General features: G+C 45.1%; 1 protein-coding gene across 1 annotated transcript in view; it reads left to right on the top strand.

Moving 5' to 3' along the window:
• LOC114115031 (uncharacterized) overlaps positions 1-25,561 on the top strand; it is a 131,484-nt gene that overhangs the window by 59,639 nt on the left and 46,284 nt on the right. The window contains exon 8 of the mRNA XM_060416068.1: positions 4,409-4,587. Within this exon, the coding sequence (XP_060272051.1) occupies positions 4,409-4,587 (179 nt within the window). The remainder of the gene's footprint in view (positions 1-4,408; positions 4,588-25,561) is intronic.

The following is a 25,561-nucleotide window of genomic DNA, read 5'->3' as shown; positions in this document are numbered from 1 at the left end:
TGCGAATTTTTCTTACATGAGGTCCCTCTTACTTTCCGGTTTGAGCTTTTATAGGGCTTGGTTCCTTAGTCAAATGGAGGATTTAATCATCAAAATGCTGACTGACAAGTGAAAAGTGCTGAAAAGAAAGAGAGGAAGGGAAAAACACCGACGCTTAGTCAAGCTGGAAGTCCTTCGGATGCAGGCGGGCTCCTCTGTGTCCTGACAGCAGGCTGGACTCAAAGCGGGCACGGAAGAGCCTGGAGCTGGGACCTGGGGGGTGAAGGCAGTGCCAGCCCCCTGCGCCCGCCCTCGGCCGCGGCTTGCCTCGCACGTCGCCGCTCCACGCCTGCGCGGGTGGTGGGGCTTGTCTGACAGCAGAGGTGTGACTCCGACGCCGTTTAAGATTGGTGGCATAAGGGGAAGACAGTGATCCGAGGAGGAAGTGTGAATTAGAAAAAGAAACCCTTTTTCTCGCTCCTGTAGCTGCAAATAACCTCACCGACGACTGCTTACTTCCAAAACCCTCTAGGCCAAAGTGCCAGGGAGGGAGAGTTTTCTGGAGAGCGCTTTCTTTTTCAGGACGTCGTCATCAAAGAGCTGAATGTGCTAAAGGCGTGGATTTTCAAACTCCCCTCGTATCTCAGGAAACAAAGAGTTCTTTTCACTCTTTCACCTCCCTACCTACAGCCTTCCTCCCACTCACACCCAAAAAGCGGGAAAGATTTCTGGGGTGTCCAGTGGAGGAAGGCGAGGGCTGTGTGTTTCACTTCACCAGGGCGGGGACGGACCTAGGGAAAGAAGTAACTGGGGATCGAGGAGGGAGATTGATTGCGGCATCGGTCTCTGCATCGATCCCCGGCGCTGAGCGGGCTGGCCTGGCCAGTGTCCCCTCCTCCCTCACGTGTGTGTCCCTCCTGGAGCCGCGCGCTTGTCGAAGAGGAGGACCGTCCCCGATAAGAGAGGACCAGTCCCCGCATCAAGGGTGTATGAGTGGCTGAGCGCCCCTGCTGCTGCTGCTGCTGCTGCTGCTAAGTCACTTCAGTCGTGTCGGACTCTGTGCGACCCCATAGACGGCAGCCCACCAGGCTCCCCTGTTCCTGGGATTCTCCAGGCAAGAACACTGCAGTGGGTTGCCATTTCCTTCACCAATGCATGAAAGTGAAAAGTGAAAGTGAAGTCGCTCAGCCATGTCAGACTCTTAGGGACCTCATAGACTGTAGCCTACCAGGCTCCTCCGTCCATGGGATTCTCCAGGCAAGAGTACTGGAGTGGGTTGCATGCCCTCTGCGAGGGGATCTTCCCAAATCCAGGGGTTGAACCCAGGTGTCCCGCATGGCAGGTGGATTCTTTACCATCTGAGCCAGCAGGGAAGCCCAAGAACACTGGAGTGGGTTGCCATGTCCTTCTCCAGTGCGCCCTTGCTAGAATCTCCAAACAAGCTCTCAAGCAGTAACGGCAGGGATGAGGAGGGGTGTGGAACTCAGGACTCTGTTGTTGCAAAGTATTGGGGGTGAAAATGAATGTATCCAGGGGAAACAAAATCAAAGTCAAGGAAAGGCAGAAGCGCGCTGGTTGCTGACAAAGACTGTGCTCATGAACTGAGCCTCTCAGCAGCTGAGACTTTCTCAGGATTCGCCACTTCAACTGTGGTCCAGCTTTACCTGAGGGCTCCTTACAAATATGAAATCCCAGGCCTCATCCCAGACCTACCGAATGAGGATGTGCACTTAAGAAACCCTCTGGGTGATTTGTATCTGCACTTAGCTTCAGAAGCTCTGAACTAGGACACTGACACGTTTCAGGCACCCAGTAAATTAATAAAGAATAGCAGAACCGGAAGTGTTTAATTGTTCGTACTGAACATTTTTTGGCTTTTGCAAGAATACTGGAATGGGTTGCCATTTCCTCCTCCAGAAATGCCCTTCAAGGAGATCCAACCAGTCCATCCTAAAGGAAATCGATCCTGAATATTCATTGGAAGGACTGATGCTGAAGCTGAAACTCCAATACTTAGGCCACCTGATGCAAAGAACTGACTCATTGGAAAAGACCCTCCTGGGAAAGATGGAAGGTGGGAGGAGACGGGGACAACAGAGGATGAGATGGTTGGATGGCATCACGACTCAATGGACATGAGTTTGAGCAAGCTCTGGGAGATTGTGATGAACAGGGAGGCCTGGCATGCTGCAGTCCACGGGGTTGCAAAGTGTTGGACACAACTTAGCGACTGAACAACAAACCTAATATTTAATTATTTTAGCATACACATTAAAAAACTGTGTATAAATAATCAAATGTGAAGATAACATCAAAAGTCTAACGTCTCTGTAAATGTCAGGTCCAGGTCCTCCTGGCCCAGTATGGACCTGCAAAGAGTATAACATCACCACCACCTAACAGCTGTTTGGAACTCAGTAATTCCCCAAACATCAGACTCATGTCCTAACTCTGAAAGTGAAATACTTTCCTTCTGATATAATGACACCATGGTGCAGCAGGACCATCTGTATCCCTGCCCCAGAGAGAATTTTCTGGTGCACCAAGTTATGTTTTTGGCCAGCTGAAACTCAAGTTTAGCTTGATTGGTATCAGAGAAACCCATATGCAGTCTTTGTAAGCAAGAGGAAAATGACCTCGAGGGGCAGCCCGCTGTGGCAGCGCATAAATAAGTTGGCAGATGTATCAGCGATGCATATAGGTCCAGGAGTACAGTTCTTTGGGGACTGGAGTCCAAAGACAAAGACATTTGTGGGTTGCTGGTCAATCTGGAGCATTTCTTCTAATTTTTCTGGATGTGTTTTTGACAGGAGCTTAAGGGCAGTTCAATAAATTAAAATGTATTTACATGGCAATGAAGAATTTTCTTGACACGCAGAGTTATTTAATTACCAAGGTGCTTTGCGTGCTGCTAAAGTTAAGACTGTGTCAGCCTTTCTGGGACAGATCTTTATTTTCAGGGCCATGTGGCTCAGCCAGGAATGATCCCCTGGGTTGGAGCTTGTCATTTATATAAGAGGAGTCTCCTCACTGACCCCCATTTCCATAGACAGCTCTAAACAGATCAGTAATCTCAATGTCAGACATCATGATGAAGTCAGCGCTGCCAAGGCCAAATGTACCCCTTCAGGGATATGGCCTCCATCTCAGAGGAATTGTAAATGAAGTCATACCCCATTTGCAGTCTTCAAAGCATGTCAGGGTTGCTGTCTGTCTGAGTGACATTCAGAGAATTTTCTTGAGGCATCAAGAGGTAGGCGTATGATGAAAGTCTGTGTTCATGCTGGCACCACTGAAGCACGGTTGGTAGACACTGACCTCATGTTATCAGGGACAGGGACAATTTTTCTCAAGCTCTTCACCAAACCAGTTCTACAGAAAAGGGGACTTGAAGTCCAGGCACTCTAAGAAGCAAGGAGTAAGAAAGACAGTCTAAAAAGGACACTCTAAGAAAGTCGGGCACTGAAAGCTTTGGGTCCAATCCTCTGTACTAATCCGGGTTGGCAAGAAGATAGGGTAAAAGACATGTATGCTTCAAGCCTCTTGGACTTCCCGTCAAGTTCAAAGGTGAGTAATTGATTTTGATCAGAGAGGACATTGGCAACATACACTGGCAGTGGTTCAGACCCTCCCTTTAGCTAACACAGATCAAAGAAGCTAATCATCCTGAATAAAAGTGAGATGGAAAAGCCAAACATCACCCATCATCCTTCTTTGGGTGTCAATCAAAATACGTTCAATACTTAGCTTGCTATTGTTACAGACAGAATGAGCAGACCCGAGTTATCCATAATCAGACCCAACTAGGCCACGTGGTTGAAGAGGAAGAATTCTGTCTTAGAACCAGGTAAACCAGATCTCACATTTGATTCAACCCTTAAAGGAAATCGGTCCTGGGTGTTCATTGGAAGGACTGATGATGAAGCTGAAACTCCAATACCTTGATCACCTGATGTGAAGAGCTGACTCATTTGAAAAGACCCTAATGCTGGGAAAGATTGAAGGCAGGAGGAGAAGGGAACGACAGAGGATGAGATGGTTGGATGGCACCATCGACTCAGTGGACATGAGTATGGGTGGACTCTGGGAGTTGCTGATAGACAGGGAGGCCTGGCGTGCTGTGGTCCATGGCGTTGCAAAGAATCAGACACAACTGATCGGCTGAACCAAACTGAACTTATGAGCTCTAGGTCCTCAGAGAAGTCACTGGACCTCCCCAGTTTTCATCCTCCTATTTGACCTGAGAGTTTCATTACTGGAGAACTCTTGGATCCATTCCAGTGGTAGAATTCTATTTCATTGATTCCATTTACGGAAACTACAATCTCTTTTCTATCCATTCACAAAAGCAAGAGTCCTTGCAGTTGTTTTAAGATTTGCAGCCAAGTCAGCTGTCTATCATTCAACTATCTCACACTCACCCCTCCAGGTCCAGACCTCTTGACTCTGGTGGTAGGATCCGACATCAGCCGCTGTCCCAACACCCCCCGGCCCGCCTGCCGTGGCTACCTGCACAAGAGGACACACTCCGGGTTCATGAAAGGCTGGAGGAAGCGATGGTTCGTGCTGAAGAATGACGGCTGCCTCCAGTATTACAGACACAAGAAGGTAAACTGAGGGGAAGGCGGAGGGCTGGAGCGCGTCAGAACACGCCACTCTGGGGAGTACGGTGGGTGCATTAACAAAGGATTTCCTTGTCAGGTCCTGCGCATGGTGCAGGATTCTAGAAACAGGGCTCTCTCCTGTGACTTCTAAAGAACTTTTCCTTCTCCAGAGGTTCAGAGGAGTGTAATTTATTTTCTCTGCGGCTGCATAAATCAAGGCTGGCATGAGTTTCTATCTCATTTATTCCTATTTTCAGACGCTCTGTGAAAACTCTCTTATCAAAGTCAAGAAAATAGGAGCCAAACCGTATACCTAGTGCCCTAGAGAAATCAAGGCCAACTAAGGCAAAGCACAGCTAACACCTCGCTGGCCCGCGTGTGTGGGCGCTGTTTCCTAGGTAACAGGAGCTGGTGTCAGCGAGGCTTCTGAAGCAGAGGACCTGAGAATATACTTCATCTCCTCACCTAGGGCCCCGTAGAGCAGCGGTTTCTAAACATAGGTGAAGGTTGAAAGCTTCTGGGGAATGTTCTCAGAATATGAGCTCTAGTCCCCTTCCCCAGTGTTTCTCCCCATGTTTCAGCCAAGTCTGAGGTGAGGCATGGGCCTGCAGGTCTGGGGAAGGGACTTGGGGTGACTTTAGCCCACAGTGTAAACAAACAACCAGCAGGCCATGTCCTGTGGGCAAAAGGGTTTTCTCTGTCCTATGCAATACACCACCAGGGCTTCGCTGGGAGCTCAGTTGGTAGAGAATCTGCCTGCAGTGCAAGAAACCCAGGTTCCGTCCCTGGGCTGGGGAGATCCCCTGGACGAGGAAATGACAGCCCACTCCACTATTCTTGCCTGGAGAATCCCATGGACAGAGGAGCCTGGTGGGCTACAGTCCACGGGGTCACAGGAGTCGGACACAACTTAGCAACCAAACCACCACCGCCATGCGATATTCCATGCAATTCCCTGGCGGCTCAACGCAGGAGACGTGGAAAATGCAGGTTGGATCCCTGGGTCGGGAAGATCCTCTAGAGAAGGAAATGGCAACCCACTCCCTTATCGTTGCCGGGGAAATCCCATAGACTGAGGGGCCTGGTGGGCTACCATCCACAGGCTCGCAAGAGTTGGACACGACTTAGTGACTAAACAACAGCAACATGTAATGCGATGTTTAATTTTTTTTAAATCACATGCAAGCATCATACATTTCCAGAGATTTTGCACAGAAATTCCGATGTCCAATTAAAAGTCTGCAGCTGAGTAGTGGCTGCCTCCTCCAGGGAGACAGACAGCTGCCCAGTCCAAGAGAGGGCCCACTGCTTCCTGTATCCCCTGCCCTACTGGCTTCTCTCCAAATATTATATTGCCCTAATTTCTTAATTTTAATGGTTTGGGGGGTATTTATATATTTTAACAAAGACATTAATTCCTCTCCGTAACAAGGAATATCTATATATCTATCTGTGTGCTTAGTCACTCAGTTGTGTCCGACTCTTTGCGACCCCACAGACTGTAGCCCACCAGGCTCCTGTGACCATGGGATTTTCCCAGGCAAGAATACTGGAGTGGGTTGCCATTTCCTTCTCCAATATATCTATCTATATGTATATAAAGAAATCAATACATTAAAAAAAAATGAGTGACTTTGCATGTGGAATCACTGTGAATGCTTCTTATTTCTAGACTGTGGATCACTTATTTGTGACACAGACCAGGAGGTAGCTGCCTTTCATGGCAATGTGAGCCAATCAGCTGCTTTGCAAAAACCCTGTCTCCCTCCAGTGCAGGAAAATAAGATTCTCTGCAATCAGGGTGAGAAGACTTGCTTTCTGTATTCTGAGTATGAAAGGGGAACAGACCAGAAGGTTCCGACCTGGGTATGCTTCAGAAGCCCCTGACGAGTTTGCCAAAGTACACATGGAAACTATCTCCTGCCCCCTTACCTCCTGAGTGGGGCCCTGGAAACTGTATGTTCTTTTGTAAGCAGTCAAGGTCATTCTGAAGGAGCAAAGTTCATTCCCTTCTAGAGTCATAGAAACAATAATGCAAGCTTGCCAGTTGTTCTTTCATGGAGTAGATGGTTTGTTATCCGGAAAGTGTGTGCTTCCCACCTCCCAGTGATGATAATTTTTGTTTCCTTTTGTGAGATAGTGACAGTAGTATTAATAGATGCCAGCTTTTCTTTAATGGCCTTCCTCAGCAAAACAAATGCATAAAGCAACCTTATGTCAAGCATCTCACACTTTTAAGACTCCTAGTTCTTGAGATTTAGAATGGTTCAATCTAACCAGGGGGCAATCACGGAGCTAGTGGTGCCTGCAGATGTTGTATTTGGCTCACACCGTGTTTTCATAAATTTTTTAATGAAATGCATTCAGGTGAAGCATGTGCTCTCCAATCTGCCATAATCCCTACTCTTGCTCATTTCCTCACGCTGAGCCCAGTCATTTAAATTACTCACTAGGCCCTGTAGGGATATGCGTGTGTGAGTCCTGGGGTAGAATTTATGTGAAAAATTAAAAGGGTGGTGGTAGAGTGGTTAGAATTAAAATAGATTTAAAAAAAAAAAACCACTTCTAGTCCTGTTTGGAAAAGAAATATGCATGTTATAGTGAGTTTGGACACAGCTAAGAAAAGAAGCATCTTGAGTAACTGCAGTTGGAAGCATCACCACCACAATAGGTTTAACACAGAAATGGTAGAATATAAAAATATGGTTTTATTTTGTTTACAAAGGGCCAAAATCAGATCCCTTGCAATGCGACAAATTCCAGAATATATCATGCATAATCTTTAGGGTAGATTGCAGTGACTGAGAAGAGTTAAGGGAGCATCATAAGAACACAGCAGATTAAATTAGCAGAAAATCAACTCAGCTATACAGTATTCATTCATGCAACAAATATTTATTGAGTGCTTTTTAAGAGCCAGGCATTATGCTAAGCACTGGGAATTAAAAAAAAAAAAAAAAAGACACGGTGCCTGCTGTGTGTACTTACAGCTCCTGTTATCGCTCCGTTTCCGTTTATATCAGTGGAAGAGACTGACATGAGGAAATTGACCCACAAATAAAGATGCAATTGTGATTGGTGCAGTAAGAAAACTTATAGGATGGGAGAAGATAATTGTAGCAGTCTGAATCCAAACAAGAGGTGCAATCATACAGAGATTTAAAAAGTGAAGCTTCATGTAAATATGGCTTCCATGATGTCTCAGATGGTAGAGAATCTGACTGCAATGAGAAGACCCAAGTTCGATCTTTGGGTCGGGAAGATCCCTGGAGAAGGGAATGGCAACCCACTCCAGTATTCTGGCCTAGAGAATTCCATGGACGGAGGAGCCTGATAGGCTATAGTCCGTGGGGTCACGAAGAGCTGGACACGACTGAGCGACTAACCCGCATGCATAATAGGCTCTAAGAGAACTCTGTGTCACCCAGAGAGAGTGCTCAGGGAAGGGCAGCCCTAGGAAGGGCAGCCCTCTCCAAGGCTCTCCGTGGGAAACGCCGCTGAAGCTCCCGGCTATCAGAGCAGCTCGCTGGTTTGTTGAGACAGAGGTAGTTAGTCTGTAGTCAGAGAGCAAACAGGAAGTAACCCTGTGGAGCCCAAGTCGGGGCGGGCAAACTGAAGCTGGCAGCTGGTACCTGGGTGAGTCACAGGAGCTGGAGATGCCTCTACAGTAGGGAGCCCGGAGCACAAGAGATCCCTGAGGGGAGGACCGCAGGAGCTGGGGAAGTGAGCAAGCGGAGGGCATCAGGGACCCAGGTGGGCAGGGGGGGGTCCCCATGGGGAGGGTCACGGGAAGGTTTGCATCACGTCACCCGAGAGCCACAAGGTTACCGGGGACAGCGTGTCCTGGGTGAAGAGCTCAGACAGAGCTTCCCCAGAGGTCCACGACTCAAACTGCAGACCTACCCTCAGCAGCTGCAAAAAGCAGACCCCTTCCCCTTGCAATGTTCCTCTGTCGCCCTCTACTGAGGAAACAGCGCGCTTATTGTTTAAAAAGCACAGACACAAACCTGGAGGAGGAATTGCGTGCATTATTGCAGAGCAGGTACTCAGGGGTGAATTTGGAGCTGAAAGCTGCAAGTTCACAACTGACACAAGATTAAAACGGAAGGTTTAGTATAGATTAGAAGACTCAGGAGTATATAATGAATTCCTTCTTGAGGATGTAACATTTTAGCTTAGGCCTAAGGGCTGAATGAGGGGCTTTCCTCGTAGTTCAGTCGGTAAAGAATCTGCCAGCAATGCGGGACACTCGGGTTCGATTCCTGGGTGGGGAGGATCCTCTGGCGAAAGAAATGGCAACCCACTCCAGTATTCTCACCTGGAGAATAGCAAGGACAGAGGAGCCTGGTGGGCTACAGTCCATGGGATCGCAAGAGTCGGACACAATTTAGAGACTAAACCACCAACCACCATGAAGGGTGAAAATACTGTTACCAAGAGAAAGCGTTGGGATGAGGGTTCTCTAGGCAGGAGAAACAACACGTAGGAAGTCCTTGAACTGGATGAAAGCTTGATAGGTTTGATGGACTCTGAGAAAGCCCAGGGTAGCTACACCACGTGCAGGGGCGCACATGGTTGAAACACCAGTCACAACACCCATGCCACAGCCTAGGCAACAGGAGGCCCTAGGTTAAGTAGTCTTGACCAGGGCGGGAATAAGGAAACTAACTGGACGGATCTCGAGAGATATTTAAAAGCTGAAATCCGGATTTGATGATGGACTGAATGCGGTAGGGAAATGGAAAAAATGGACAATCAAGGAGGACCAAAGTAGCTGCTTGGTAACTAAAAGGCATCATTTACTGAAAAAGAAGCAGGTTACCAGGGTGTAGAGCAAGGTAAGATGAGAAGTTCATTTTGGACTACAGTTAGAGTATTGTATATACTTTATATTCAGAGTATAGCAAATATACATACGTACAGGAGAGCCTAGAGGAGCTATCTCACGTTGAAGGTCAGGAAGGGCGGCGGTGAGGAGATACCCTTCGTCCAAGGTAAGGAGCAGCGGCTGCGCTTTGCTGGAGCAGCCATGAAGAGATAACCCAAGTAAGATGGTAGGTGTTGCAAGAGGGCATCAGAGGGCAGACACACTGAAACCATACTCACAGAAAACTAGTCAATCTAATCACACTAGGACCACAGCCTTGTCTAATTCAATGAAACTAAGCCATGCCCGCGGGGCAACCCAAGAAAGGCGGGTCATGGTGGAGAGGTCTGACAGAATGTGGTCCACTGGAGAAGGGAATGGCAAACCACTCCAGTATTCTTGCCTTGAGAACCCCATGAACAGTATGAAAAGGCAAAATGATAGGATACTGAAAGAGGAACTCCCCAGGTCAGTAGGTGCCCAACACGCTACTAGAGATCAGTGGAGAAATAACTCCAGAAAGAATGAAGGGATGGAGCCAAAGCAAAAACAATACCCAGTTGTGGATGTGACTGGTGATAGAAGCAAGGTCTGATGCTGTAAAGAGCAATGTTGCATAGGAACCTGGAATGTCAGGTCCATGAATCAAGGCAAATTGGAAGCGGTCAAACAGAAGATGGCAAGGGTGAACGTCGACATTCTAGGAATCAGCGAACTAAAATGGACTGAAATGGGTGAATTTAACTCGGATGACCATTATATCTACTACTGCGGGCAGGAATCCCTCAGAAGAAATGGAGTAGCCATCATGGTCAACAAGAGAGTCCAAAATGCAGTACTTGGATGCAATCTCAAAAACGACAGAATGATCTCTGTTCGTTTCCAAGGCAAAACATTCAATATCACAGGAAACCAAGTTTATGCCCCAACCAGTAACACTGAAGAAGCTGAAGTTGAATGGTTCTATGAAGACCTACAAGACCTTTTAGAACTAACACCTGAAACAGATGTCCTTTTCATTATAGGGGACTGGAATGCAAAAGTAGGAAGTCAAGAAACACCTGGAGTAACAGGCAAATTTGGCCTTGGAATGCGGAATGAAGCAGGGCAAAAACTAATAGTTTTGCCAAGAAAATGCACTGGTCATAGCAAACACCCTCTTCCAACAACACAAGAGAAGACTCTACACATGGACATCACCAGATGGTCAACACCAAAATCAGATTGATTATATTCTTTGCAGCCAAAGATGGAGAAGCTCTATACAGTCAACAAAAACAAGACCAGGAGCTGACTGTGGCTCAGATCATGAACTCCTTATTACCAAATTCAGACTCAAATTGAAGAAAGTAGGGAAAACTGCTAGACCATTCAGGTATGACCTAAGTCAAATCCCTTATGTTTATACAGTGGAAGTGAGAAATAGATTTAAGGGCCTAGATCTATCTAGATAGATAGAGTGCCTGATGAACTATGGAATGAGGTTCGTGACATTGTACAGGAGACAGGGATCAAGACCATCCCCATGGAAAAAAAATGCAAAAAAAGCAAAATGGCTGTCTGGGGAGACCTTACAAATAGCTGTGAAAAGAAGAAAGGCAAAAAGCAAAGGAGAAAAGGAAAAATACAAGTATCTGAATGCAGAGTTCCAGAGAATAGCAAGAAGAGATAAGAAAGCCTTCTTCAGCGATCATTGCAAAGAAATAGAGGAAAAGAACAGCATGAGAAAGACTAGAGATCTTTTTAAGAAAATTAGAGAAAGCATGGGAACATTTCATGCAAAGATGGGCTCGATAAAGGACAGAAATGGTCTGGACCTAACAGAAACAGAAGATATTAAGAAGAGGTGGTAAGAATACACAGAAGAACTGTACAAAAAAGATCTTCATGACCCAGATAATCACTAGAGCCAGACATCCTGGAATGTGAAGTCAAGTGGGCCTTAGAAACCATCACTACAAACAAAGCTAGTGGAGGTGATGGAATTCCAGTTGAGCTATTTCAAATCCTGAAAGATGATGCTGTGAAAGTGCTGCACTCAATATGCCAGCAAATTTGGAAAACTCAGCAGTGGCCACAGGACTAGAAAAGGTCAGATTTCATTCCAATCCCAAAGAAAGGCAATGCCAAATAATGCTCAAACTACCGCACAATTGCACTCATCTCACATGCTAGTAAAGTAATGCTCAAAATTCTCCAAGCCAGGCTTCACCAATACGTGAACCATGAACTTCCTGATGTTCATGCTGGTTTTAGAAAAGGCAGAGGAATCAGAGATCAAATTGCCAACATCTGCTGGATCATGGAAAAAGCAAGAGAGTTCCCGAAAAACATCTAATTCTGCTTTATTGACTATGCCAAAGCCGTTGACTATGTGGATCACAATAAACTGTGGAAAATTCTGAAAGAGATGGGAATGCCAGACCACCTGACCTGCCTCTTGAGAAATCTGTATGCAGGTCAGGAAGCAACAGTTAGAACTGGACGCGGAACAATAGACTGGTTCCAAATAGGAAAAGGAGTCCGTCAAGGCTGTATATTGTCACCCTGCTTATTTAACTTATATGCAGAGTACATCATGAGAAACGCGGGGCTGGAAGAAGCACAAGCTGGAATCAAGATTGCCAGGAGAAATATTAATAACCTCAGATATGCAAATGACACCACCCTTTTGGCAGAAAGTGAAGATGAGCTAAAAAGCCTCTTGATGAAAGTGAAAGAGGAGAGTGAAAAAGTTGGCTAAAAGCTCAACATTCAGAAAACGAAGATCATGGCATCTGGTCCCAGAACTTCAGGAAATAGATGGGGAAACAGTGGAAACAGTGTCAGACTTTATTTTGGGGGGGCTCCAAAATCACTGCAGATGGTGACTGCAGCCATGAAATTAAAAGACGCTTACTCCTTGGAAGAAAAGTTATGACCAACCTCGATAGTATATTCAAAAGCAGAGACATTACTTTGCCGACTAAGGTCCATCTAGTCAAGGCTATGGTTTTTCCTGTGGTCATATATGGATGTGAGAGTTGGACTGTGAAGAAAGCTGAGTGCCGAAGAATTGATGCTTTTGAACAGTGGTGTGGGCAGAGACTCTTGAGAGTCCCTTGGACTGCAAGGAGATCCAACCAGTCTATTCTGAAGGAGATCAGCCCTGGGATTTCTTTGGAAGAAATGATGCTAAATCTGAAACTCTAGTACTTTGGCTAACTCATGCGAAGAGTTGACTCATTGGAAAAGACTCTGATGCTGGGAGGGATTGGGGGCAGGAGGAGAAGGGCACGACAGAGGATGAGATGGCTGGATGGCATCACTGACTCGATGGGCGTGAGTCTAAGTAAACTCCAGGAGTTGGTGATGGACAGGGAGGCCTGGCGTGCTGTGATTCATGGGGTCGCAAACAGTCGGACACAACAGAGCGACTGAACTGAACTGATAGTATTTAAAGGCATGGAAATTGATGAGACTATTAAAGGGGAGAATATAAAATGAGATGCAACGAGAATCCTCAAACCCAGAGAGTAGACAGAGTAGGGAGGAACAGGAAGAGTGATTGAGAGGGTGGCCGGAGAGATAGAAATGAAACCCAGAGAAATACGGTGTCATGGAGGCAAGACAAAAAAAAAAGTTTCAATAGGGAGGGTGATAGTGTCTCCTGGTATTGCTGAAAGGCAATAGTGATGACTATTAGGAAGCCTCCACTGGGTCTGGCATTGTGCAAGTCCTTGGAAACTTTGTCAAGAGAAGTCGGGTATACAGAGTGAGTTAAGAAAGAAACAATTCATTATGCAAGTTGGAAAAGTGTAAACAGCATCTGCAGACCTGTGTTTTGAAAATCTGGCCTATGAAAGAGACTAGAGAAATAGTGTGGAAAGTGAAGAGTGTTCAGTCGATTTACAGTTAATTTCATCACTGATATAAATATTTAATCACTGTTTATCTCTACTATTGTTATTTTTGCTTTCAGTCTGTCTCTATTCTGCTTCTATTCCTCACCTTTCTTGCCTCCTCTCAAAATAGCCCACGTGGAACCTAGAACCTAGAGTGAAGTAAGTCAGAAAGAGAAAGATAAATATTGTATTCTAACACATATATACGGAATCTAGAAAAATGGTACTGAAGAATTTGCTTACAGGGCAGCAATGGGAAAAACAGGCATAGAGAATAGACTTACAGACATGGGGAGAGGGGAGGAGAGCGTGAGACGTACGGAGAGAGTAACATGGAAACTTACATCACCATATGTAAAATAGATAGCCAATGGGAATTTGCTGTCTGGATCAGGAAACTCACACAGGGGCTCTGTGTCAACCTAGAAGGGTGGGGTGGGGAGGGACCTGGGAGGGAGGTTCAGGAGGAAGGGGATGTATGTATACCTATGGCTGATTCATGTTGAGGTTTGACAGAAAACAGCAAAATCCTGTAAAGGAATTATCCTTCAATTAAAAAAAAAAAAAAAAGGCCCACTTGGGCTTCCCCAGTGGCTCAGTGGTAAAGAATTTGCCCGCAACGCGGGAGACACAGTTTCGATCCCTGGGTCAGGAAGATCCCCTGGGAAAGGGAATGGCAACCCACTCCAGTATACTTGCCTGGAGAATCCCATGGACAGAGGAGCCTGGCAGGCTACAGTCCACAGGGTTGCAAAGAGTTGACTGAAGTGACTTAGCACACACATGCACAGGATCCCACTTAACTTGGTAGTTACTAAGTCTTTTACTGGTCTTTTAGAGATTACCAAAAATATTACACCATGCACTGAGACTTTCTAGAGTCAGATATAGATTAGTATTTAAACTACTTTATGGACATCACAGCATCTGATTTAACCATGTCTGAAGTAATATGTTTGTGTTGTCATATGCTTAAATTCTGTAGATTGTAAATCCGCTGAGATATTATTTGTATTATGTCATACAATCAATATTCTACTTCTCAGTGTAAGTTGTTTCTTTGTGCTTTATTCCGCATATATTCTCCTGAAATTCTTCTGTCTAGTTTAGTAGCAAATAATCTCCAAAAGGTCTTACTTTCTGCAATTATTATTAAACATTTCTGCTGAAATGTTTAAACCTGTGTTTCATATTCTGACATATTAATCGTAGTCATGCCGCATTCCATCCTTTATCAGGATCCCCTGTTTCCATCATCTGCCATTTCTGCAATTTTGTCTCAGAGTTTTAAGCAACCTTCAGACATTGTGAAGGGTGGTCTTTTTGTCACTCATTCTGATTCCCGAGGTTGGTCTTCATGATTCTAACCCAGAACCTGATTTATCAAGATCTCCTCCTTGATGAGTCTGAACTCCACGAGCGTGTTGAAATCTCTGCTCAATGTCTTCGCCCCTTCAGATAGACGTGACCCCAATGTTGGGCTCATCTTCTGCTGGGTTTTAGCCCCATTATTCTTCACTATCTTATAGGCTCTCTGATGTTTTCAAAGAGGCATCCTAGTGAACCAGTCTGACATTAAAAAAAAGGACAATTCGAGTGACAGCTGAAAACGAAGGAGATATGAGGGGAGAATTGTTTCATTATTCTTTTTTAAACTCTAAGATACCAGTTTAAGTGTGAATGATTCTGAAAGTAGAGTCAAGCAAGGAGAAAAAGGCTGGAGATACAGAAAAAGAGGATTAACTGGTGGATCCATTTACCTTATATGCCATCTACCCTAAAAGCTGGGTATATAGCTCTTCGGACCAGCAGAGGAAAATGAACTTTATGAAGGATAAGACAGAAAGCTCAACTAGGTTTTTAAGAGAAAGGGAACATTCTCTGTCCATTGGAGCAGAACAAGCCAATTTTTGTTCTGTTCTGTGACCCTACGTCCGCAAGAATCCACACGTGGGTGTGTAGGGGGAAGGGAGGCCTGGAGGATGCTGGACACACTGGGCCCCACAGATCTCAAAGAAGAAAGCGACTGTGCTTTAAATACTTGCCTCTCCTTCAGGAATTCTGATTGTCACGGCATATTTACATTGCTGTGTTGGAAGAAGACTCCAAGGGACTGAGCAGCACAGGGTGGTATGAGAGACGTCATTCTGAACAAAGTGCAAACTTTGGAGCATGAAATAAGATTAGTTATTTCAGCCATGTGTCCTGAATTCTTTTGTAAATGTGAGCTGCTAATCTTTGATTTCCTTCTATGAAAAGAAAGCAGAAAATACTCCCTTCCAAAACTGCCACGATGTTCACAGTGCACTCTCAAAGGCTGTTAAGCCTTAACCCTAAGTCCAGGCAAGGTGAAGCAGACTGGAGTCCAGGCTTTGAAGGTCAGTTGGCTCTACAGTGCCCAATGTTATAATAACTGCATAGTATGACTTTCATAGTCTACTAAAGTATACTAAAGATTATCAGAAAAAGTAAAAGAATTGCCCTAGAATTGTCTCAAGACAAGTCCAAGTCCCTTGGACTGCAACAAGATCCAACCAGTCCATCCTATCCTGGGTGTTCATTGGAAGGACTGATGTTGAAGCTGAAACTCCAATACTTTGGCCACCTGATGCGAAGAGCTGACTCATTTGAAAAGACCCTGATGCTGGGAAAGATTGAGGGCAGGAGAAGAAGGGGACGACAGAGGATGAGATGGTTGGATGGCATCACTGACTTGATGGACATGAGTTTGGGTGGACTCCGGGAGTTGGTGATGGACAGGGAGGCCTGGCGTGCTGCGATTCATGGGGTCGCAAAGAGCTGGACACGACTGAGCGACTGAACTGAGCTGAACTGTCTCAAGATGCAGAAGAAAACCAGCTCCACGGAATGGGCTTGAGTGGACCACAGGAGTAAACAATACAGTCAGCTTCTGATGGTACTTTATGTTCTTGCTTGTTGGCACGATGGTTCTGTGGACGAAGCTCTCCAGGTGACCCTATGGAGGGGGTGGAACGCTGGAGCTCTGAGGAGAGATCAGACCAAGAGTTTCGGTTATGTTCTATCTGAAACCATGTACATGTGGAGTCCGCACGATATGTCGAGGTCCCCTAGCAAGACTGTCAATTCCAAGAGAAGAGAGCTGAGGCCACAGCCACGGGAACAAGGGCAGAGCCGGTCAGAAGTCTGGCATGGGGAGGAGGGTCTGGCCTCAGAGGCCAAACACAAACAGCCAATGGGACCAAAAGGAAACCAAAAAGAGTGTTATGTTTGCAGAGCCCAGACAAAAGCGTGTTTCAAGATGCTAGGAGCAGTCCATGGAGCTGACGCAGCCGTGAAGTAACTGCCTGCTAGACACAGGCCTCTTAGAGGGAGGCTGGGTCTCCCTTGCCAGTACAGGCCTTGCTTCTATCTTTAAACTCACTTTTTCCCAGTCTAAAGGCACGCTTGTCTATAATATCCTGAGGGAGGTAGAGAAGGCTCTCTGAACGTACATTTCTTTGATGAACTCTATCTCTCACCTCCTCTTCCAAGGCAAATTCTTGGGAAGAACTGTCTAGCGCCACATTCCGTCATTCACTTTCCTGCTGCTGCTGAGTCATTCAGTCATGTCTGACTCTGCGACCCCAGAGACGGCAGCCCACCAGGCTCCCCTGTCCCTGGGATTCTCCAGGCAAGAATACTGGAGTGAGGTGCCATTGCCTTCTCTAATGCAGGAAAGTGAAAAGTGGAAGTGAAGTCTCTGAGTCGTGTCCAACTCTCAGCGACCCCATGGACTGCAGCCCACCAGGCTCCTCCGTCCCTGGGATTTTCCAGGCAAGAGGACTGGAGTGGGTCGCCATTGCCTTCTCCCATTCACTTTCCTAACCCACTGCAATCAGGGGTCTGTCTCTGCTATACGTGTACAGACTGAAATTAGGATCATGCTTAGGTAATCCAGGAAAAGAGAATAAGATGAGAAAAGCAGTGGGCTACCAACATTTAACGGGATGTGATAATGTCTACCTGATAAGACTCTTATGTGGATTAAATTGAGTATGTAAACCAACAATTACAGGGTCCAGCGCAGAATGTCAACCACTAGCTTTCCTCCCCTTTACCTATGTTACCTTCACCTGAGTAATTTGCCTGTGGTCATGTAGCTGATAAGTGATATAGATGCAAACTCATGTCTTCTTGGCCCAAAAGGATATTTCCATCTTTCCACGACTCCAGACTTCCTTCCCAGGCCTTTAGTCCCCAGTTTGGTTCCTCCCTGCAAACTCCTGGAAGAGAGAGGTGAACATAAGAAATATTAACCAAGATTTGTGTCATTTGCTGATTTCACAGGAATGGAAAAAATGAATACCTCCTCAGTGGAAAAATACTCATGGAATTCAGAAGGCAGGGAATGAGTCAATATGTGCAATCGATGTAATAGAGGATTTCCAAGTTTCCAGTAAAATCTGGACTAAGTTCAGCTCGAGGTTTCAATACTGCACCTTGTTGGAACCTTACTTTGTAATTTAAGAGATTTCCCAGCAGGTGGCGCAGCTTACTCACAAATGGTTTCTCAGCGCCCACCTGGGACCATAAGTTGACAAAATTCTTGTGAATGAATGCAGGAAAAGACTGAGAACTAATTTAGACCAACTTCCTCCTTTTCCCAAATATGAAAATGAGGATTAAAGATTATATAATTTACAAGAGAAGACCCAGCATTAAAACCAGGTTGTTGGTATTTACCTGGAATCCACCTCTTTATACAGGCTACCAGCCTCAAATGTTGGGTGGTATCCGCTAAGAAGGCCATGCAGAGATAAAGCAGCTAGCTCTGGGTTAGAAGTGTCAGATATGTAGCGAGAGCTGTCTGCCATGAGATGACCATTTTCTTAAGATGATATTCTGTTGGGGCTATTTATCCAGTATTAAGAAGTCTTAGTTTAAAAAAGGACATTTAAAATGGAAAGAAATCCAAATCCCTTTCACCTTCCTGACTTCCTCCCACCACCTTCTTCTTTTTCTCCTACGACAGAATCCCCCTTGGTAGACTTTCAGACTGTGAACTAGAAGGGAGCCAGCCTCCCAAGGCAGCTTCCTTTCCAAGCTGCCCTGGTGTGGGAATTCCCAAAGACAAAGGCAAGGCCGTCAGGCAGTGTCCACTTGTAAAACATACTCTTGGGAGAAATCCATGACCATCCTTTCATTGGCAAAATAGTTACTGAAACCTTACTATGTGTCAGAGACAAGCTGTACAAACAATAGAAGGCCGATGGCTCTCATAGAGTTTTGCTTTCCTGTGGGAAGAGACAGGAAATACCGTGGATAATTTCTGACACTGATAAGTATCTGAGTTTGAGAGTGGCTGACATTACTTTGCCAACAAAGGTCCGTCTAGTCAAGGCTATGGTTTTTCCAGTGGTCATGTATGGAGGTGAGAGTTGGACTATAAAGAAAGCTAAGCGTCAAAGAATTGCTGTTTTTGAACTGTGGTGTTGGAGAAGACTCTTGAGAATCCCCTGGACTGCAAGGAGATCCAACCAGTCCATCCTAAAGGAGATCAGTCCTGGGTGTTCATTGGAAAGACTGATGCTGAAGCTGAAACTCCAATGCTTTGGCCACCTCATGTGAAGAACTGACTCACTGGAAAAGCCCCTGATGCTGGGAAAGATTGAAGGCAGGAGGAGAAGGGGACAACAGAGGATGAGATGGTTGGATGGCATCACCAACTCAATGGACATGGGTTTGGGTGGACTCCAGGAGTTTGGTGATGGACAGGGAGGCCTGGCGTGCTGCAGTCCGTGGGGTCGCAGAGAGTCGGACATGACTGAGTGACTGAACTGAACTGAACTGAACTGAGAGGAGTGGTGGGCTTGGGAGCCTAGTTTCAAGGAATGGTCAAGGAAACTTGTCTGAGAAAATGGTATTTCAGATGCAATAACAATCTGCAGGAATGATTTCAGTAGAGGAACTGTTAGTACAAAGGGCCTGAGGAGGGAACATTAAGCTATTTTCAGTCATTATACTCTAAGCATTAGGCATTTCATCCTGTTGATTCTTAAGCACTTGCTGCCTGGTATAAAGAAACATCTTCAACACACTGAAGTTGAAACGAGGGAAAGGAGAGGCATCCCTCTGGAACACGCCAGGTGCGTCTCCTTTCCCTCACGTGGATATTGTAAGGACACATGAGTCCTGCAGGCAGGCCCTGGCCTGTGGGGAGGCAGGGATCCCCAGGAGCAGAAAAGACTCACTAAATACACCAAATACAAGCTGCTGCTACTGCTGCTGCTAAGTTGCTTCAGTCGTGTCTGACTCTGTGCAACCCCATAGACCCCATGGCAGCTCACCAGGCTCTGCCATCCCTGGGATTCTCCAGGCAAGAACACTGGAGTGGGTTGCCATCTCCTTCTCTAATGCATGGAAGTGAAAAGTGAAAGTGAAGTCTCTCAGTGGCGTCCAACTCTAAGCGACCCCATGGACTACAGTCTACCAGGCTCCTCCGTCCCTGGGGTTCTCCAGGCAAGAATACTGGAGTGGGTTGCCATTGCCTTCTCCAAATACAAGCTGCATGTACTTAAAAGAGATTTTAAAAGAGCCTGCTTATATCCATCTCATTGTTTCTCAAAATGTGGTCTGAAAATCACAAAGTAGAATCACCTCAGCACTTGTTGGATGCCCCTGGACATCACATCGGGTCTTCCAAATCTGACTGTAGGGGCTGGGACTCAGCAATATGGATTATAATAAGTGTACACACATACACACACACACACACACACACACACACACAGTGAATGCTATCCACGCTAACACTGAGAACTGATGCTCTGTGGAATTTGCATTTCCCCAGTGTCTCAGCTCTTCAAACAACATGGCCTTCAACGTTTTCCTAGCACAGGCTCTGTCCTTTCTTTAAAGCAGGAAGAGGTTACAATGCCTCTGGGAGAAAAAGGGAAGATTAATGCATGGCCAAAAGCCCTGTGAAACATTAGGGGGTTTTAAAGAGATCTTTAATAGTCTCTGATAATTTGTGATTTTTTTTTTAATCTATAATATATGAAGGAGCACTTTTCTCTCTGGGTTTGAATAAACAAAGGACGTTGGGCTTTCTTCACAGATGTAGTATCAGCTTTCCTGTGGATGGGGTAATTTTGTGAGCAATAATGAGCTCTTTCTACATCTCAGGAGCTCTCACAGGCTTCCCTGGTGGCTCAGAGAGTAAAGCAGGGGCTGTAAAGTAGGTAAAGTGTCTGCCTGCAATGTAGGAGACCCGGGTTCGATCCCTGGGTCGGGAAGATCCCCTGGAGGAGGAAATGGCAACCCACTCCAGTACTCTTGCCTGGAAAATCCCATGGACAGAGGAGCCTGGTGGGATCCGGAAGAGTTGGACACAACTGAGCAACTTCACCTTCATTTTCTTTGACTTTCTACACCTCAAGAGCACCGAGTTCTCACCTCATCCTGGTCTCGGGGACACAGTGGGAAGAAAGCTCGTTTAGTGAGATGTGGGCTGGGGGGATGCGACTTCAGATCCTGCAGCACAGCAATGAGGACCCGTGAACGCATGTGGGTGGTGAAGAGAGCGGGCCTGCGCGTCACATCCACCGGTATCTTTGCATTTGATTCAGAAAACCATGGCCGAAAGGGCAAGGGTAACTTTGGACTTCATACCCACCTCTCCCGAGTTTGCTTCGTTTTTCAACTCATCCCTCCACAGACAAGCAAACCCCCGTGGAAGTAAACAAGCAGAAGGAGTAGGATTTTGTGGTTGCCCGATTTAGACCAATACGCTTAATGCTTGGTTTCTTTTCTAGTTTTAATCATCATAGAGCGTGAAGGGAAAGCACATGAGTGTCTCCCACAGACTTTTCTAGCAGGCCATAATGCCGACAGCAGCAGCAGCTGCAGGACCTACCGCAGCGGAGCCTTTTGCTGAAAGACAGTTGGACACTCTTCAACTGTTTCAACCAAAGTGTCAGAGGCTTCATCAGGATGCATTATATTTCCTTGGCTTATACTTATCTCCTTGTTTCAGTACAATGTCTGCTAAAATCACAAAAGGAGAATCAGCCAAAGTATGTGTATTTGATCTTCATAGGAATTTTGGGGGCACAAGTTTAAGAATGGACAGTTAAGACAAATTATTCAGGAAGGACACACGTGTGTTAGTCGCTTAGTTGTGTCTGACTCTTTACCACCCCGTGGACTGTAGCTCGCCAGGCTCCTCTGTCCGTGGAATTCTCTAGGCAAGAATAGCGGAGTGGGTTGCCATTCTGTTCTCCAGGGGCCCTTCCCAGCCCAGGGATCGAACCCTGGTCTCCTGCATTGCAGGCACAAGAATGGACAGTTAAGGCAAATTATTCATGAAGTCACATGCCACGTGCTTCTTTCCTTTTGGGATGTACTTGTTATCATCATTTCCATGGAGGGTATTTGTTTGCAGACCTGTCCTTTCACCTCAGAACTAAGATAGTGTTTCGTTTTAAACTGAGTCGTCTTTGTCCTAAATATTGCATAGTCACACAGGTCTGCCACCTCCTGTTTCCTTAGGCCAAACAGGATGACAAAGCAAAGTAGGGGACCGTCCCCAAGTCTCTTTGTACTCACGGCCATTGTGTGCGGTGCTCAGATGTGTTTGTTATATTGCAAGGAATTACCATAGTGAGTGAGTTGCACAAAATTCTACCCAAGAAATTCTAAAACAAAGAGTTTGCAAATGGAGTGCCTGCTCTAGCTATGAAAAATGTGTTCCGAAAGCACAGAAGGAACATTCGCAACTTGACACTTTTCATCAGAAATTGAGAGAACTCAAGGTCAGTTTAATATTAATTCTCTCCCAGCTCTTTCATCTAGGAGATATCACTTGCATTTGAATCTGGTAAAGAGATATGAATATAGGGCAGTTTAGCCTTCAAAGGACAAATTTCTTGAGAAATATCCTGTATGCATCTATTTCGTTTTGAGTATCATTAGGTTATTGTAAAGTGAAAATGACCAAAGCTTGCCTTTTTCATAGAAAGGGAAATTTGTTTCTGGTAAGTCGAAATTGCTTTTGAATAATTTATAGGGAACAGAGAATTCATCAGGTCTGATATCAGCAGCCATGAGATTGCCTTATTCTATAATGGGTGGGATGGGAGCTAGAAAGCTGGAGTTGGTTAGCATGAGAATTCCTATCTGGAACTTCATACAGGTTAAAGGCAGGCAACATTTAAGAAATGGAAAGCTGGAGTCAAAACTATGTAAAAAGGAACCTTTGAAAAAAAAAAAAAGCCTTACTGTGAATGATTCTCTCTAGACTCCCCACCCCCCGCACCCCCCAACCTGATGCTGATATTGATTCCACCATAGTTGACAGTAAGTAAGCAAAACCTCATCTCTTATCACCATCTTCCCCTCTTTTTCACTGGTAGGGAGATGGTAACAGGAACATGATAAACTAGTAAAGCCAAATAAAGTGAGATAAGACCTTCAGTTGATAACTGTTCAGTTCAGTTCAGTCACTCAGTCATGTCTGACTCTTTGTGACCCCATGGACTGCAGCATGCCAGGCCTCCCTGTCCCTCACCAACTCCCGGAGTCCACCCAAACCCACGTCCATTGAGTCGATGATGCCCTCCAACCATCTCATCCTCTGCCATCCCCTTCTCCTCCTGCCTTCAATCTTTCCCAGCATCGGGGTCTTTTCCAATGAATCAGCTCTTCCCATCAGGTGGCCAAAGTATTGGAGTTTCAACTTTAACATCAGTCCTTCCAGTGAATATTCAGGACTGATTTCCCTTAGGATGGACTGGTTGGATCTCCTTGCAGTCCAAGGGACTCTCAAGAGTCTTCTCCAACACCACAGTTCAAAACCATCAATTCTCTGTGCTCAGCTTTCCTTATAGTCCAACTCTCACATCTGTATATGACTACTAGGAAAACTATAGCTTTGACTAGATGGACCTTTGCTGGCAAAATAACATCTCTGCTTTTTAACATACTGTCTAGGTTGGTCATAACTTTCCTTCTGAGGAGTAAGCGTCTTTTAATTTCATGACTATGGTCACCATCTGCAATGATTTTGGAGCCCAAAAATATAAAGTCTGTCACTTCCATTGTTTCCCCAACTATTTGCCATGAAGTGATGGGACCAGATGCCATGATCTTCATTTTCTGAATGTTGAGTTTTAAGCCACCTTTTTCACTTCTCCTTTTTCACTTTCATCAAGAGGCTCTTTAGTTCCTCTTCACTTTCTGTCTTAAGGGTGGTGTCATCTGCATATCTGAGGTTATTGATATTTCTACAGGCAATCTTGATTCCAGCTTGTGCCTCCTCCAGCCCAGCGTTTCTCATGATGTACTCTGCATATAATTTAAATAAGCAGGGTGACAATATACAGCCTTGAAGTACTCCTTTCCCAATTTGGAACTAGTCTGTTATTCCATGTCCAATTCTAACTGTTGCTTCCTGACCTGCATACCGATTTCTCAGGAGGCAGATAAGGTGGTCTAATATTCCCATCTCTTTCAGAATTTTCCACAGTTTATTGTGATACACACAACTAAAGGCTTTGGCATCATCAATAAAGCAGAATTAGATGTTTTTCTGGAACTCTTTCTTTTTCAATGATCCAACGGATGTTGACGATTTGATCTCTGTTTCCTCTGCCTTTTCTGAATCCAGCTCGAACATGTGGGAGTTTATGGTTCATGTACTGTTGATAACTGATCAATTCCTTATTTCTTACACTGAGATATTAGAAGTCTTTCTCTCACTCCTTTAGACCTGCTGCTGAATCACTCTATCTTGAATCTCATCATAAATTTTAAAATCTATGATCTTGGACTTCCCCAATATCACATGTTTAGTCTTGTTCTTTAATTTTAAATGATCTTATTAATCATCTTTTTGTGTGCAAAGGATACAGATAATCATTCGTCTAGAAACCAAGTTGAGTAAGACTAAGTTTCTAATCTTATAAAGGGCGGTGATTGAACTTAAGCTTTTAGCATGACTAAGATTTCTGCACATATAATATGGGAAAGAAACTCAGATGGAAGCAACTGCCTGAGAAAAGGCTGCACAGGGATATACTGAGATCCAACCAAGGAACCATAGTGGGGTTGACTGCAATTTGACTGCATTGTGGGGCATACGGAGAAGACTAGTGGAGACTTAGACTGTAAAGACAGACCGAAGCCGATACCAACAAACCTTAAATTCACAATAAAGAGCTATACCCCACGTGGGTGGCACTGAAGAACCACTGAATGGCTTTGAACCCCAGAAGCATAACTGAAAGATGAATGAAGCCATTCCTCAGGACTGTGGAGAGGTGTCAGCAGATTGGATTATAGAGTGAGCTAGGAAGCTTTGCAGAGAAAGGCAAAAGACAGGAGGCTGCATTCAGCTGATGGCACTGAGAATCAGAGAAAGAAAATGGATCTCAAAAATATTTTGCTATTCCAAACTGCGACCCTCCTGTGTTCACTAGTGTTACAGCCTCTGTCCCACTGGAGACACCCTCCTTGACAGTTTCTTGACCAACCTCTGCAGCCCTTAGCTATGGAAGTTCTTAACTTGAAGTTCAAGGACTCCCAAGAATATAACATTAAAAGGTTCTTGAATTTGGATGGAAAAAATGTGACATCTTTATGTTCACTAACTATTTCACTATTTTTTCTCCAACTGAAACTTAAATGTTTCCTCAGTTATAAAATAGGGAACAAACCACCATACACTTAGCTATTCTGTCAACTTTTTTGTTCTGTCAACTTTTTAATGACAGAAATTACAGATACTTTGTGTCAGTTATGTTCATATACTAATACATAACTTGTATTCATCGCTATTTCAAAATTAGGTAGCAGTTAGTTCCATTACCAGATCCTATTGTTTAATATGTTATTTTAAACAGCAGATGCTATCATATCATATGTTTTTCTTTAATATTTTGATAATGGTATTTCAGTGTAATTAGTTTTCTCTGTAATCCTAAATGTTTTGATTACACACATAAAAATGTTATCCTAAAAAAAAAAATACACAGGCTTATCCAGACTGCCAAATATAAAAAAGCTTTGCAGAGATCTAGGTCATCATTTGAGGTCCCGGCCTGACACAGTTTCCTGACCATCTTCAAGGTCTTGGTCTGTACCCTTGAGAGAAAACATTCCATCTCTCACTCCTCCTAAACGTAGCCGTGCCTTTGTTCAGTACCTGCAGGCAAGGGAAGGAAAGCTGTCCCCTTACCTGCCACCTCATTGCTGGCTTCAGTTCTTGC

The sequence above is a fragment of the Ovis aries genome, chromosome 5 (assembly GCF_016772045.2).
Source record: "Ovis aries strain OAR_USU_Benz2616 breed Rambouillet chromosome 5, ARS-UI_Ramb_v3.0, whole genome shotgun sequence".
NCBI classification, from domain to species: domain Eukaryota; kingdom Metazoa; phylum Chordata; class Mammalia; order Artiodactyla; family Bovidae; genus Ovis; species Ovis aries.
Note: the sequence above shows the minus strand (reverse complement) of the source record. Positions and strands in the feature narration are given on the sequence as shown.